A 16,430-nucleotide genomic window follows, 5' to 3' on the forward strand; every position below is an offset into this window, starting at 1 on the left:
AGAAGACCAGTGGCATCCTGGCCTGGATCAAGAATAGTGTGGCCAGCAGGACCAGGGATGTGGTTCTCCCACTGCTCTTGGCATTGCTGATGCCTTATCTCAAGTACCCAGTTCTAGGCCTCTCAATTCAGGAAGGACATTGAGGGACTGGAGTGTGTCTAGAGAAGGGCAGGGGAGCTGTGGAAAGTTTAAACAAGGCTTATGGAAGCAGCTGAGGGAGCTGGGGAAGTTTAATCTGGAGGAGTCCCAGGGGAGATGCTATCACTCTCTACAACTCCCTGAAAGAAGGGTGTAGCCCAGTGGGGATCGGTCTCTTCTCCCAGGCAACCAGTGACAGGACAAGAGGACACAGTCATAAGCTGTGCTAGGAGAGCTTCAGGTTAGACCTTAAAAAGAAATTCTTCACCCCTTCTTCACAGAAGGAGTTATTGGGCATTGGAACAGCTGCCCAGGCAGGTGGTGGAGGCACCATCACTGGAGATGTTTAAAGACTGGATGTGGTGCTTAATCACATGGTCTAGTTGACAGGCTGGTGTTTGGTCAAATGTTTAACTCAATCTCAGAGATCTTTTCCAAAATAAACAATTCTGTGGTTCTGTGTGCAGATAACATTTAGCTGATTTTTGTTCATCTGTACCATTGGGATGATGGCAAGATTTGATTCAAAAGAGCAGAGTAAAGCATATGGCCACAGGAGATCAAGGTTCAATATCTAATACAGGACTGATTTTTCACTAGCATATTGTTCTCATCTCAGCAGGTAAAATATTATGGGCTTTCTCTATGTCTTCTTCTTCAGCATTTCCTGGCTTAATGCTTCATAACACATTTCTCTTTCTGCTCTGCATTAGCAATAATTATCCTGGTATTTAGAGGCGTCCTTCAGCTCTGGCTATCCCCATGATCCCTTATCTCTGCCATTCTACTATGACTTAGCCAGAATTCAGAGCAGTATTTGTTCTATACAAAGCCTGAAAAAAAGAGATACGTAGAAAAAAAAACCCCAAGAACTTGGGAAACAAAGGTTGTTTACTTTTCTTCCACTTAGGCAATCAATTTTGTCACCTCTTTTCTGTCTCGGTAGCCTTGTCTGTGGATTTCTTTCATTAAGCCTGTCTAAATGACAAAAACAGTTTCCCAGGAAAAGGAAAAAACAGAAGAGCTAATGAGAAAAGACATGCAGTATGAAACAATAAAGAAGACCAAGAGTTAATCTAAATCTTGCTTTTTGGGGATTATTTACATTCTTTTTTGTCTAACTTTTCACTCTTTGTATAGGTAGAAGTACAAGTTGTTATGTGTCAGGAAACTTCAACTCTTTTTTTCTCCTGAAATTTCTCATTAAAACAGACTACCAGCATATTAGATTGCTGATACACGATAGCCTATAGCTGAAAAACTGAGGGTTTTTTCTTTCTTTTAAGGTTTTTAAAGGAATTAAAGTCCATACTGAAAGGTTAAAATTATTAAAGTGGCGCTGAAATGGACTTAGTATAAACACAGCATACAACAAACAAATAATATTCCTGCTGACTATATAATTTCATACTCAAGCAGGGAAAACATTATCGCCAGAAGAAAAAACATTCATGAAATTAATTAATTTGGAAAGGGCAAAAAGATAATGAGATACAAGAGAAAAATAGTATTTGTAAGACTGTTAGACTGTGACCAGGGAAGGAGTAGACAGAGCATTGTGCTTACCATGGTACTTCAGTGCTAATTTAGAACATACCAATTTTTGGTAGCACAGCTATTATACTGGTCACAGACATAAATGACACCAGTACATGAAGGGCAACTATGGCACATTTTGCAATTTGCTTTGTGAAGATCTGCTGTTTAAACATCTATCATTATTAAAGGTTATCATTATTAAAAGTTTCTATCATTATTAAAGGTGCATGCTAAAATATTTCCTCTGGTAGATTCAGCAAGATTAGTCTGAGAGAGAAGAACATAGATTAGGAGAGCAGCCACATTAGTCTGTCCATCACCAGACCCAAAAGTGGAATGTCATGCTACTCACTGAACCTTCAGTGTTTCAAAGTATCTGTTAATCATTTCTACAATTATGGGGTCCCCAATCTGAAATACATTTTTTTCTCTCTCTCTCAGTTCAAATATGTGGTTGAAGTGAAAGAATAGATTAGAATGGTTCAATTTTTTGTCTACCCTATAGGTTTAAGGACAAATGACAAGTCTGACAACTGTATGCTTAGTTGGGCATTTATAATTACAAGACCAAGAGGTGCAAGATCTTTTACTTCCTTCTACTGCTTTTATTTTTTTTCTATAAAATTAAATCTGCAAACAACACTGGTTATTCATTATACATTGATTATAAAGCCTTTTGGACAAAATTCAAGTTCAGAGTGATGAGATATAACTGCAGAGAATGTGTTTATTCAGATCTTGAACTGGTGGTTTATTGTAGTGTACAGGATTTATACAAGTCAGGACAAGCAATGGAATCATATAAGAAAGAAAGAAGTAACAGACTGAAAGGACTGATTGTGAAATCAGGAAACAATACTGAAAAACTAGAATAATTTTTTTGTCTTCTTGATTGCAGTGGGTTAATTTTCTAAATTATCAAACTCTCATGTGCCACAGCTGTAAAATGGCACGTGGGTAGTCATAGATATCATAGAGCCAATGAGATCCAAACCAGTGGTGGACATGTGACTGTACTAGTGCATGTTAAAGGACACAAATCAAAATTTTTGATGTTTTTTAATAGGAGTAGGAGGACATATGAAACCTGATCTGATGAAGATTCATTGCTTTGGACAGATGTTACTGACATTTCAAAAAGCTTGAGCATAAGAACTGATCTGTTGGCCCTTGAGTGACTTTGAACCAGCACAGCTGTTGTACTGCAATGTATTTGATTTGGCAGAAAGAGTCCCAAAATCTGCTTTTTTTGCTCTGCCAAACTGTGGCATTTGTACTGAATGTCAAATGAGCAAATGTTGTACATTTTTATCTCTTAGAACTACTTATGACCGTATCCTATGCCACTTCAGCCCAATATGTAGAATGTAGCCATTTTTTCACATTAATTCTGAATCATTCTATGAACACTTTAGTAAACTCATAGTTTTAACTTGGCTAGTTAACAATGCTTCCTCCTGCAAACATGTTTAATATGTATCCAATTATATTGCTAGTCACACATTTGGGACAAAGAAGGGAGACTAAATAAAACCTCCTAGAAGTAAGTGATATGAGTTTGTGTAATTTAGTATTCTAATAACAAAAGTCTACAGGTTGGGTTGTTTTGGTTTTTTGTTTGGTTGGTTTTTTTTAATTTGAACTGGTATTTGATGAATCAGTATCAGAATATTGCAAAGAGGTCCATTATTTTTATACTACACACTATGTCATACAATTTGAGAGTTTAAACAATACTTAGACAATAAAATAGTTAAAACCATATGTTAAATACAAAGGGAAATATATTAAAATAACTGAATTGCCCATTGATCTGAGATCTCCATTGAAGTAAATCTTAGAAACTCTGAAATAATAGAAATCCTAAATTCAATGACCACAAGATAATGGTATTTTATATTTATGTACTTAACAGTATACAGTTCCTCAAAGTCCTAAACCTGTATTTTCTGTTCTTTGAGTTTACTGGTGGTGTATAATATATAAGAACTCTATTATTTTCCCAAACAATTTTTGGACTATTTTATCAGTCTTTTATTTTCCCCTAAGAAGCATTCTGATACACCTGGACAGCTGCCATTGTAGCTTCCACGTTTCAAGTAAGGCTAATTATACTTTTGGCGCTGGCTGTTGAGAGTAAATGGTCTGGAAAGTAACAAAGTAGAGAAAGTGTATTTCTACATCACAGCTTTGTCTTTCTTAGACAATGGTATATAACATAAGACTAGAAAAATATGTAATCTTTTAACTTGTTTGATCTTCTTCAGAATCTTACTTATCTAATTTTTATACTGAGTGGTTTACCTGGATACAAGAATATAATGAAAGTTATTGGTTTGGAGATAAATCCATTTAATAAATATATTGGAAACCTGGAATAACTGATCTCAAGGCCTTTAATTGAAGCCATTTAATCTAATTAATTGGCTTGAGGAAGGCAACCTCAAGCTTGTCTTATCCCAATCTGCATTTTCTCTATTTCATTTCTTCAGTTGAAAGCAAAAAATACTAGTATATGTTTTTCTGCCTAGATGACTGCTTCTGCAGAAATGGGGAAGCAGCCCTGTGGCAAGATAAATGTGATTTCATTTATTTATTCATTCATATATTTAAATGATAAATGAAATATCTATATTTAAATATCTTTATTTAATATATTACATAATATATTAATATATTATATAATATATTATATATTAAATAGGATATATATATTAAATAGAATATATATGTATCTTTATTTCTCTTTATAAAATATCTTCATAAATATTTAAATTAATATCTTTATTTATTTATTTCATTTCAACTACATGACAAGGTAGTTTCTACCTTCTTTTTTGTAGGACAGAATGCAGGTTTCTTGTAATCAATTCTGCAGTGCTTCACACAGAAAATGTCCCCTGACCTACTCCAAATCTTTTGACAGATGCTTAGTTCTGGGCCTGAGATTCTAAGGTTCAAGGAATCTTCTGTTCCATTTCTGATTTACTTCAGCCTTCTGTTTCTAATGAATGTAGTTCCTGTAGCATCAAACCAGGATGATCAGTCAATATTTACATAACAAACCTCTTAATCACAGAACATGCTCAAGTCATGAGAAAGCTCCAACTCAGCATATAATTGCCCCTGGACTGAGTCAAGATGATTAAAAAATAAGTGCATATCCTTGGTATGCTACAAAATCCACACACTATGTACTCATGTGAAATGACAGCAGAAAACCCTTTAGTTCAGCAGACATCCTCTGTATGTGTAGAGAGGATTAAGGATTACTGTCTAGCCAAAGTCTGATGATCATGAAGATGATTTGATGATGTTTATTTGGTGGGACTACAATAACAATAAATTTTTCTGAGGCACTTTCAAGTTTTGTTTTAAGAAAGGAAGATTTTCTTAGCTGAACTTACCAGTGAATGATTCCTTTACCACTAAAATGAGACTAATAAATTTCTAATAATTAAATAATTTCTAATAAATGTAAAATAAGGATGAGAGCAGATAAAAAAGATGAACAGTGTATAAGTTAATTACCGATATGGTAGTAGCAATTGTGTTGACATTCAGAGAGTGACAATGCAGTATGTAGAGCAAAAATTATTTGGACTGAATTTATTTTTTTAGTCTTTCCTAGAGCTTATCAGTATAGCCCAGCTTACAGCATAGTCACAGGACATATTAGCCCATGTCTACTAAAGGTATTTTATTCTTTTTAAATGTTGAATAAACCCCAAACAAATCAGCTGCATGGCCAAAAGCAAACCATCCTAACATTTGTAATGTTCCACTTCATTTGAAGATATTTGATAAATCCCCAATGAGATTCTGTGTTTGTTGCCATTATGTCAGCAGAAAATATTTATGCAGGTCTCTTACAGCTTTCTTTAAAAACTTCTGTGTCACCTTGAAAATAAAGAGCAACAAAGGAGGCAAACACAGGAAGATTTTAATAAATTAATGTAAAACCAAACCAGGAAAGCAGTAACACTACTTTTAAATAAAAAAGAAAATCTATTCAAATAGTACCAACTATTACTGGTTTTTTATTAGTTTTATTAGAATTATTAAAATAAGTAATTCTTGGAGGTTATGAGATGTTGAATAAGCTGTTGTACTTCTTTAAGGTCATTGCAGTAGCAAAGGATGCAGAAAGTAACCAACACATCTCTAGTTTACACAACGTATGAGTATTCACCTAAAACTGGTGCTTAAGGTGACGGGACCATTTACTTATGTAACACAAAATTTTCAAATTGGTGAAGTTGTAGTAGTGTTAACACAATAATTAAACAGTTTTTCACACCAGTTAAATGAGACAATGCATAAAAATTAATCCTTTATCATGTTGGTACTATTATTATTATAATCATCATCATTATCATTATCCCATTACCATTATTATGCAGTTTTCTTTTTTTTTGTTTTTGTTTTTGGGTTTTTTTTGTTTGTTTGTTTGTTTTTGTTTTTGTTTTTTTTTATTATTATTTTTTTTATTGTTTCTTGACTCATTTTCCTAAGAACCAAATTCAATGATAAGACAAGACTAATTATCTGCCTATGGTAATACCAAAGTAATTTGGAATTGAAGTACTAAAACCCCAAAAGATATGCATCAAACACAGCCTGACATTTGCTATTGATATAAAGTATATTTCTGATTTTTGCTGTAGCCTCTGATCTTAAGGTCCTTTACACCATTAAGTAGAATAATTAAGTCTGAGTTTCATGCCACTTTTGAAGTAGATTAAATGCTAATGTTATTAGAAGATGTTATGTACTGTGTACTGAAAAGATTCTAATTGACCTTGATATGAATTATGTCTTTCACAATTTATATCTCAATCAAAAATCAAACATGGCTTTGAGCTGACCTAGATAGCATTAATTAAATGTTCATGGTGTGCAAAAGCCTTCCTGTGTCAGCGACCTGAACAAAAATGTTGTGCCAACAGCACAACAGGTTTAATAAAGAAATATGCAGTGATTGCATACAGGTAATTTTATAGCTCTTTTTATTAACATTAATCACTGTCATTTTGTTTTATAATATCCTCAAAAACTGTGTTGAATGCCCTATGGAGAACACCATGTGCATCCTGTAACAGCATCTGCTTAAAACAAAAGCAATTCTGCTCATGCTAAATTCTGTTTTAAATGACATCTATTAAGTGTGACTGAATTGCTATTTCCATCTGTTGAGAATAATACTGCAAGAATACAGTAGTAATTTTCATCAGGAAGAGGAAATGTCCTTTAATACAGGTTGTGAATATACATATATGCTGTGGCTTGGAAAAAGACAAAATAAATGGGTTTATTCAATAATGGGAGGGAAAAAATACTTAGTACATTTATGGGGCATGAGTGTAAATTATTGTATGCTGTACTCAGAAACAATATGCCACATATTGACAACCAGGAGAAAACTGTTGTCAGAGGCCATAAATCCACTCTGACTGTAGGTGCCTGGGGTTCCCTATGTATGTCACTGCAGTTTAGACTTTCAGCACTTTATTTTTCTTTCTTAATAGACTCTGACGCAATAAATGAGTATCTCATTAACTACTACAGACTAGACAAGATCAAGTCTCACTCATAGTTACAGAGAATTCTCTAATGAGAAACTCATAAAAAATATGGCTATAACTCAGCAACAGGGACAATTTCCTGCGGTGAAGTTCTTGGAATCTGAATTATTATCTCCTGCACACTTGTACTGTATATACTCTTTCATTACTAGCCTTGATTTTGAATTCTTCCAAACTCTTGCACAACATCTCTGGATGCTGAGGAGTGGTCCGGAGTGTCAGGCCCCATGCACCTCTACAAGCATCTAGCAAGGCAGGGCACAGAGTATGCCTGGGGAGGCTGTGCTGCCACCTGGAACCAGGACACAACAAGGCTGCAGTGGGGCCACTAAAGCAGCAGATTCTTCTCTTTCTGACTTGTCTCTCTGCAAAGTGTTGTTGCAGTTCAGCGGCTGGACTTTGACCATGACTTCATCCTCAGGAAATTTTTTTTGAGGAAAACAGTAATCTGTGGCTCTGGAGATGTGTCAGCCTGCATTTGTGAAGTGGTGTGAATGCAGAGAGCTTGTGTAATACTCTACAAAGACCAATGTGGGCATATTTTGTACCAGCTACAAAAAGTTGTTTAAGAAAAGACCTGGGTTTTTAGACTCCCTAATTAAAATATGAATAGGCTTTTCTGTGAAGTCAGTTCTTTTACATTCTTCAAATGAAAAGCTCTTCACATGGTGGCCAATAGAAAGGAAAAAGAACTATCCAGCCTCTGTTTCAATACTTGTTAAACTGGATGCAGCACTTCAATATTTACAATATTTCTGACAAAGAATGAAAATCCGTGCATGGAATTGTTTTTCTCTCTTTCAATATGGTTTTTTAATAGTCTGTATCTATGAATGACAAGTTTTACCATTGTCTATTTTTCCTGCATGTACCAAAATTCAACTCCCACTTTTGCAGAAAGTGTTACAACCAGGTATTCATTTTGCATTGATCTGGAACATATTAATTTCTCCAAATTCTTTGCTCTGTTCTTATAGTTGGTTTTAATATTCTTAAAATACTGTCCTGCAATTTCTGTCTCGTTCTAGTTGAAATGTTGTCATTTTGTGTTCATTTTGAAGGTGCTCTTTTTCTACGGATCATGTTTATTCCTTTGTTTCATTCTCAGAATGCTGGAACTAATTGGATTAAACAAACAACAGTGCTCGAGTTACCATATTATAGTAGTAATTTTATAACATAATATAATTATTGATAATTTTTATAAAGATTACCAATGATTAAGGATCTTCCTGAGGGGCATTTGGGTTGTCTCTGGTGTGACAGTAATCCTTGCTTCTGTGAATGCAGAATTGGATAAAAGGCTCTTGCAACTCATCATGTTCTACACAGAGTGGGTTCAAGGTAATTCCGTTAAATTCTGCTCTTTCACATGTTACCAGAAAAAATAAATAAATTTTAAACATAATTATTGCAAGGGAAATAATCCTTAGTATCACATTTTGATACTGAGAAGGAAGGAAAGAAGGGAGGGAGGGAGGGAAGGAGGGAGGGAGGGAGGGAGGGAGGAAGGAAGGAAGGAAGGAAGGAAGGAAGGAAGGAAGGAAGGAAGGAAGGAAGGAAGGAAGGAAGGAAAGAAGGAAGGAAGGAAGGAACTGTCAGGAAGATGAAAATTTCCCTTCTGCTACTTCTCCCACACTTTGAATATCTGCTTAAAAGGTTGGACAGTAACTGACTAGTATAAAATTTTGTATTTATTTTATTATTTCTCTACAAGCAAAATGTATCTACCCTTATATTAACCACTAACTATGTGTTAACCATGAAGTATATTTGACATTTATCATTTTAGACTAGAAGCCAGACACTGACAGGTTGAAGCACCAGCTCTATCCTTACCTTACTCTGTGGCCTTAGGAAGCCTCTTCACCTTTTCAGTTTCTCCATCTGCAAAATAGAGATAACATTTTCCTATCTAGGTAGCAGGAGTCCTTTGAATTAATTTATGTCTTATCAATATTATGCAAAAGCAAAGCATTTTATAGGAGTTCATCATTTCCACAAAAGATTTAGCAAAATGGGTTGTAGTCTCTGGAGAGATCAGTTTCAGACCATCAGGGATTGTTATTTTCAAGTCATGGTCAGTTTAGCATACTTTGGAGAAATTTTCACTAGTGGTGCATGAATAAAACCAAGTTTATTTACAGAGATCAAGAGTATATCAGCTAGCAGGAAATCTGATAGGGTAAATATAACACCAAAAAATGAAACGGCTCTTCAATATGATGATAAAATCATGTAACAGTAAACTAATATTTAACACTCTTTCAAACTGAGTACCTGGAATTACAGAGTAATAGTAGACTCTTCTGTAGAAACAAGACTTATGGTGAATTATATCAGAGACAAAAGTCAGTGAAGGTTTGGAAGGGAGAGGGATGATAAAAATTAGTTACTTCCAGTAAAATTTTCTGTCAGGGAATTCCCTTCCCTTCCCTTCCCTTCCCTTCCCTTCCCTTCCCTTCCCTTCCCTTCCCTTCCCTTCCCTTCCCTTCCCTTCCCTTCCCTTCCCTTCCCTTCCCTTCCCTTCCCTTCCCTTCCCTTCCCTTCCCTTCCCTTCCCTTCCCTTCCCTTCCCTTCCCTTCCCTTCCCTTCCCTTCCCTTCCCTTCCCTTCCCTTCCCTTCCCTTCCCTTCCCTTCCCTTCCCTTCCCTTCCCTTCCCTTCCTCCTTAAATGAATGAGAAAATGTGTATGGATTAGCTGTTGGAGTCCTTTTTTCTCACACTTTATGTAGGTGTTTTCCAATAAAAAACTGCATAGAAGTGGAAGCCTATTTCACAATTCCTTGAAAAATTGAATCCATAAAGACTGAGATACTTCATGACTTTTCATTGAACTGCTGTATTGAACATAGTCTGAGAATGGTTATTTCACCAATTTTCTAAAGTCCTATTTTAGCCCATTCTTTATTTTTCCTTCCTTAGTCATTATTAGCCTGTCTATAAAGGTCTCTTGTCCACTAAGGATCAACTAGAGCTACATGTTAACAAGGAGCTGGATTGTATATCTTCCACAATTACCTGGAATAGGGAAAGCACCAACAGATCCATCTCCTCCAGAATATTCTTAACTATATTTGGTAGTTTATTGCTTCTCTGTTGCAGAAGAAATTCAGAAGAACCTCAGAAAACTGAGTGGACAAAAGGTGCAACAACTTCAGTACTGAAAAATGAAGTCAATATATCTAAGAAAAAATAATACAAAACATCCTGTAAAGTCTAACTTGGAGCTAATAATTACAGCTCAGGTCTTGACGCCATCAACAGTTTTCAGAAATTAACACGTCAACATGCATCAGAATCTGAAAAAATCGGTGACAGTGCTACCCATCCTCAGGTAGGGTGCTGAAAAACAGATGGAGAATTCATTTTTTCACCTACAAAAATTTTTCTTGCATCTTCATCTTGGTGTCAGATTCAGTTCTAGTTTATGTCTAGTCAGGAAACATATTTAAGAGCTAGAGATGCTGCAGGGAAGCACAATTAGATGAAGGGAATAGAGCATGAGAATGAGGAGAGACCCTGACATTTTGTAGTCTACAGAGGAAAGACCTGAAAAGATATGATAAAATATTTACAGACCCATGAAGGTATTGTATAAATTGACAGTGGAACTGTTATCATTCTTCCAGTTCTGGAACTTGGGGAAAATTGCTAGAAACTGTTAGGTAGTCATTCAGAAACGAAGTTATGATTTTACAGAGCAGGTCATAAACATCTGAAGCATGCTGTCACAGGAGTTCAGGGAAAGAGGAAATATTTTCAGGTTCAAAAAGGAGCTAGATAAATTTATGGACAGCAAAGAATCTAGTAATTCTATCATTTGCTCTTCTGATCTTTGCTTTTTATTTTCATGAAGATATGAGCTGACACTTTTGGAGAAGTGTTGATACTTTTGTTAAAGAAAAATGAAAGGAAAATGTTTGAGAAGGTCTTGAGTTCAAAGTTTAAAAACTCTTGCCATGAGGAAATCCTGCTCTCTAACTCATTACTGACTTAGAAAAGTTTCTTCAAGCCTCACACTTTCTTGGGAAATCCACTGGCAAAATGTTTAAAAAGTTATATTGTTGGCTTTTGATACATTCTTGATCTAACATTTTTATAAATTTGGACTTATTACATATTTATTTCAATACACTAGCTCAACCAACATGAATCAAGTTAGTTTTAACTTATTCTCTCTTTTAATTTAAAGGATTTTAATCTTTCAGCAACTCCCAGTGCTTAAAGTTAAAACTCCTAAGTTCAAAATGAGAAATATATTTCCCTTGGCTCTGAAAGAAGAATGCTTCAATAAGGCAGAAAAGACTGTAAAAATCTCTAAAAATCATAGCATTTCCCTTTTATATTAGATGAACCTGAAGTAAACTGTAGAGAATAAAATGTCAAAACATATTTGTATCTACAATCTAAATATGAAGTAGTTGAGCTTATATTTATACAAAGGTTTATGCAGTGAAAAATCTCTAAAATTATCATTAGACACTTTAAAATATTTATTTATATTCTGTAATTTGTGAGAGACTAAAGGGGATGGAGATTTTATGGTGTGTAACAAAATGAAGGCTGAGATCCTATTCTTACCACATATTTACATTACTGTAAAATTACTTGAGGATTCATGACAGATCTTTTTTCTTTTTTATACAGAGACTTTTTCAAAATAAAATGAAAGGCAATTTATGCTTCCTCATCTCTTTGATCCAAGTAAAAAGTTATTTGTTAGTACATTAATTGTAAAATATTTTCTTCCAAGGCTCTTCATCAATTTGTGCTCCCCTAGTTTTCAGACCATCCAAGTTCTTATGACCTTTTAATGATCTTCAGTTTCTCACTAACTAATCATGAAGGACTTCCAATGTTGTCAAAAAAAACCCAAAAAAACAAAACCAAAAAAATGAACAGCAACCCTACTTGCTTTCAATCTTTTTATTTTTCAGAGAAGATAAATGTCAAGCTGTGTTCTTTGAATACAGCTACTCCCTTATTACAGCTAAGAGTTGTGCAGATACATAACTGTCTACAGAGTCCTTTAGAAAAAGCATTGTTAATCACAGAGCACTTTGCCATGCACAGATTTTCTTGTGCTATTATGAATATCAGAGTGACCTTCTCACAAGCGAGATATTCTGCATTTTTATTAACTACTGACAGAAGAATATCTTGTCAGAAAAATACTTCATTGTGTGCTTACTGACAAACTTTTTAACTTCCTTTTAGCACCATATTGGAAATAATGGTCTTTCTCCATCTCTGGCGTATTTAAATCCACTTCATTTCTATCTGCCCTCTGTTTTCTTCTTTCCACTTTCTCCACAATTCTTTTACAATTATTTGCTATAATTCTCAATCTGTCTTGTCTATTCTTCCTCTCTATTCCCTAATTTTGCTGGGGTTTTTTTGTTGTTTTGTTTTGGTTTTTTATTTATGAAACCAGCTTGCCTCACCTGGCAAGATATGGACTCACTTGCTGGGTACCAGAACTCACCACAGATCATGTAGACCAACTGCACATGAAATGAAAACAATATGTCAATATAAGAAAATAGCTTGTTCCAAAAACATAATTTCTAAAATAATGCTTATTTTTTTATTTGGTCACAGATGAAGAGATAGAGACATTCCTCAATATTATTGTGGCTATCAAAGCAAAATGTACTTTTTTTAATTGTTCATCTGGACCTTGCTATTGTTTATTTAGTACTTGATGCAGAGCTTGATGACTAATAGTGACTGTAATTTTAGTTGTTAAGAGAATTCCTACTGCAGACAGAAGTACTTTTTACATAAATAATCCTTAAATCAAGGCAAAGCTGACAGACTCAGGGATGCTGGACTATATAATATTCAGAAGTCTATTAAAAATTATCAAGATCTCTAACAATTTTTAAAGCTTTGAATGCTCCAACTAAAGAAACTTAAACTGATTAAGTCCATTCATTATTTTAACTGTAAGCCCTGAAATATCTTTGCATAAGGACAAAGACTCTCCTTAATGTCCAAGAGAAGCTTTCTTTAACCTTTACTGTATATTTTGTGGTTGCTAATCATAGCACACTTAGAATCCTCTGGTGATAAATTTGCATTGAAAAATAACTGTAGTGGGGAGGAACATCTGAAGGTTATCTAATCCAACCTCCTGCACAAACCAGAGTCATCGCCTACAGCAGAATGCTCACAGTGTCCCATTGGATTTTGAATATAACCAATTGTAAACTGAACATTGCTCACCCAGTTCTCTTATGATTTTCTCACTGTGAAGAGAAATTTTCCTAAGCAACCATGTTACCCAGAAGAAAGCTTTACTCATAAAGTTACATAAGCATGTGGACATCTCTAAAATCAGACCTGTGGTTTGACATTATGGCCTGAAAAGAGTTGGAACAGAGTCTGTCTGCACTGCAGGCTTTTACTGTACCACATTGAGGCAAATGTTAAGATGTCGACGTAGTTCCACTTGAGTTATGCTATAGCAAACATAGACAAAAGGGAAGAGAAAACAATGTCATGGATTGAGCCAAACTTATTCAAATCACATGGAATATTTCTATTTAATTTAGTGGTCAAAAAGGTTTTGAACTGCTACAATGTCTTTTCTGGGGTTTTTTTATTAAATGTTATAAGAACAATAGATTTTTATTATTTACAGCTATGTTAACTTTAGGGGTTTAAGGGAAATGCAGAGTTACAGATTTCTAGAAATTATTTTATGCTTCTGTTGATCATCTATGAAACTTTTTCCAAGTGTTTGTCGTATTTAACTGCATAGAATGACTTAATTACTTGAATAGGAAAATAATGGAAGTTAGTCTTTCCCATTTACAACACTTTTTTTTTCTTTTTCTTTTTTTTTTTTCCAGAATGAATCACACAGCTATTTACATGACTGGAAAATATTCTTTCAGTGATTTGCACTCAGCTTGTTACTAAAGTACTAAAAATCAATTAAAAGTTTTAAAGAGTAATTTGTTTGTCAAGGTCCCTTTTCAAATATAGATTGCAACATTAATTGCTTGTAGCACATGTCACTTTCAGTAGAGATGCCAGGAGTGTCTGGAAAACTTTTTATAAGCTTTATGAAAGTAAATTTAATTTGATACTAGAACCAAACATGAAAATCCACTTTCTCAGTAACAAGGATTTTTAAGCTGCTCATGTGTGGACCGCTTAATCTTCATTTCAACAACTGCACAAAGTGGTTTCTTTCCATACCAGAGCTTTTTCTCATCATCAGATAAAATCTCTTTTAAAATGAAATTGTGTGCTGCCATTTAAGCTTTGGGGCTAGGGAACAAAACTGAATTCCTTGCACTGAAGTCTTGGCAGTTCAAGTAAGTCCAAATGTCTGCAATTTAGGTACCGTGTAGTTAGTTAATTATACCTTTGTTTCATAGGCATGAAATTACCAATGTTCTCCAGCAGCATTAGACATCCAAGAGCTCAGCTAAATAAACTGACAAAATCTCCTTTTGTATCTGTGAAAACAAATAGATGCTTTTAATCTGTTACTTTGTTTCCACTTTAAAATTTGAAGACTTTTCTTTCAGCTATGCTGATTACCCTTTCTCAATCTGTCATAATATTATTTTTACATTGCTTTCAACTTTCTATTTAATTTCCATAAAAAATTTCTAAGTATTTTTTTTATCAAGGAAATTGAACTGGCCAGAGTTACTCACGTGATATTACCCTTTTAAGTCCAGATGTATTGTACTTCCTCCATGGGCGCACGACCATTGCATCACACATCAGTCTAATTAGTTTTTCATTTGCCTGTGTTTTCAGGACCTTCAAAAGTAATTTGATAAAATCTGCTGAAAGGAATTCTAATAGATATATAAGATGGAAAGAAAATTCACTCTTCCTCCATTTTTTAAAATTAAAAATTAACAGAAATAATTAATATTTAGGTTCAAAAACTAATTTATTTGAATTATTTTAAGATAATGATTTAGTTATTTAAAACTAATCATTTAATAAAAATATAAGATTAACATGAACTTCTTACTTCTGATTAATTTTTTTTTTTCTTAATAAGATGCAGTACATTTTCTTAGTGTATATCTATATTTTTCTTCTGTCATATTGCTTTTATAAATTGACTAAGATGGTTGACAAGATTACTTTCAGACTACAAAATTTGACATTAACTGAAGGAAAAAAAGGAAAAATCCACAAGATAAAAGTTTTCAAGCCATTAGAGGTTCTTTTTGTTTTAGGGGAAAACCCTTCATATATATCACAAGTTGAGGACAGATTAGGTAAACATAAATTAAAAGGAAAACACAGAGGGCCAAATTGTTCTACTGAGTCTTCAACTTTTTAGTAGGGGTGTACTGAGCTTATATATCTGTAAAGTTTACATGCATTAACCTTTACTGACTGTACTGTACTGCAGAGCAGAACAATTGCAGACTTAAATTTCTTTATTAAAGAACGTGGGACAGGATCTGACACCAAAGCTGTACACTTGTTTTTAGAATCTGTACACTGTCATGAACCTGCAGAGTGTCCCACTGTCATCCCTTTTCTCCTCTCATATAGATGCCAAAATTCATCTTTGGCTTTAATGATAAACTTCTGTCTTCATTTGTTTTCTATTTTATGTAATAGTGATTTATTTACAAGAATCTTTTGTAAGTGATACAGCAGATGATGATACACACTCTAATGTTAATGCATGCCTTCATCTGGCCAAGATGAACTAAATTCAAGTTGGAGACTTCATCCATAAAAGTTTTCCTGGTTGGGTGGCAAATATACATGCTTTTGAGTAAATTAGGAGCCTACACTTCTAATGGCTGCCTTTTTGTATGTTTTGAAGTCATAAGAGACATATTTAAGGATAGAGTACCAAGGACTGAATGTAATTTTTGAACTTGTTTTGCACATATGTGTATGTAATAACTGAATGTATGATTAATTGCTTGTCTATGCATTTGATATTTGAGCACAATTTGGCTAGAGGAAACTGAAAACACCTTTTAGGATGTACCAGTTATTCTGATATGAAAAAGACAGTTCAATGGCAATTTCAATCCATTGTCAAGAAAGTGGATTAGAGGCTACAGTTTCATGTAGAGGCTACAGTTTCATGTGGAATCACTGTAAAGCAAAATTTGTGTGGAGTTTATAACTGTAGTCACCATAATGGTAGTAGGAAAATCAA

General features: G+C 34.3%; 1 protein-coding gene across 6 annotated transcripts in view; it reads right to left on the reverse strand.

The window, feature by feature from the left end:
• The window catches only part of LOC110476021 (uncharacterized), a 212,573-nt gene that overhangs the window by 28,683 nt on the left and 167,460 nt on the right, over nucleotides 1-16,430 (reverse strand). For 2 of the 6 annotated variants that reach the window (XM_085576619.1, XM_085576621.1), the window contains exons 6-11: nucleotides 14,941-15,049; nucleotides 12,709-14,736; nucleotides 10,283-10,392; nucleotides 9,102-9,149; nucleotides 8,477-8,622; nucleotides 5,257-8,380 (exon numbers count right to left, since the gene is read on the reverse strand). In XM_085576619.1, coding sequence (XP_085432745.1) covers nucleotides 14,702-14,736; nucleotides 14,941-15,049 — 144 coding nt within the window. In that variant the 3' untranslated portion in view covers nucleotides 5,257-8,380; nucleotides 8,477-8,622; nucleotides 9,102-9,149; nucleotides 10,283-10,392; nucleotides 12,709-14,701. Of the gene's footprint in view, nucleotides 1-5,256; nucleotides 8,381-8,476; nucleotides 8,623-9,101; nucleotides 9,150-10,282; nucleotides 10,393-12,708; nucleotides 15,050-16,430 lie in introns of those variants that run through there. The other 4 variants (XR_014954269.1, XR_014954270.1, XM_085576620.1 and 1 more) reach the window with 3 other exon arrangements.

Source organism: Lonchura striata, chromosome 3, assembly GCF_050655825.1.
Source record: "Lonchura striata isolate lonStrDom1 chromosome 3, ASM5065582v1, whole genome shotgun sequence".
Taxonomy (NCBI): domain Eukaryota; kingdom Metazoa; phylum Chordata; class Aves; order Passeriformes; family Estrildidae; genus Lonchura; species Lonchura striata.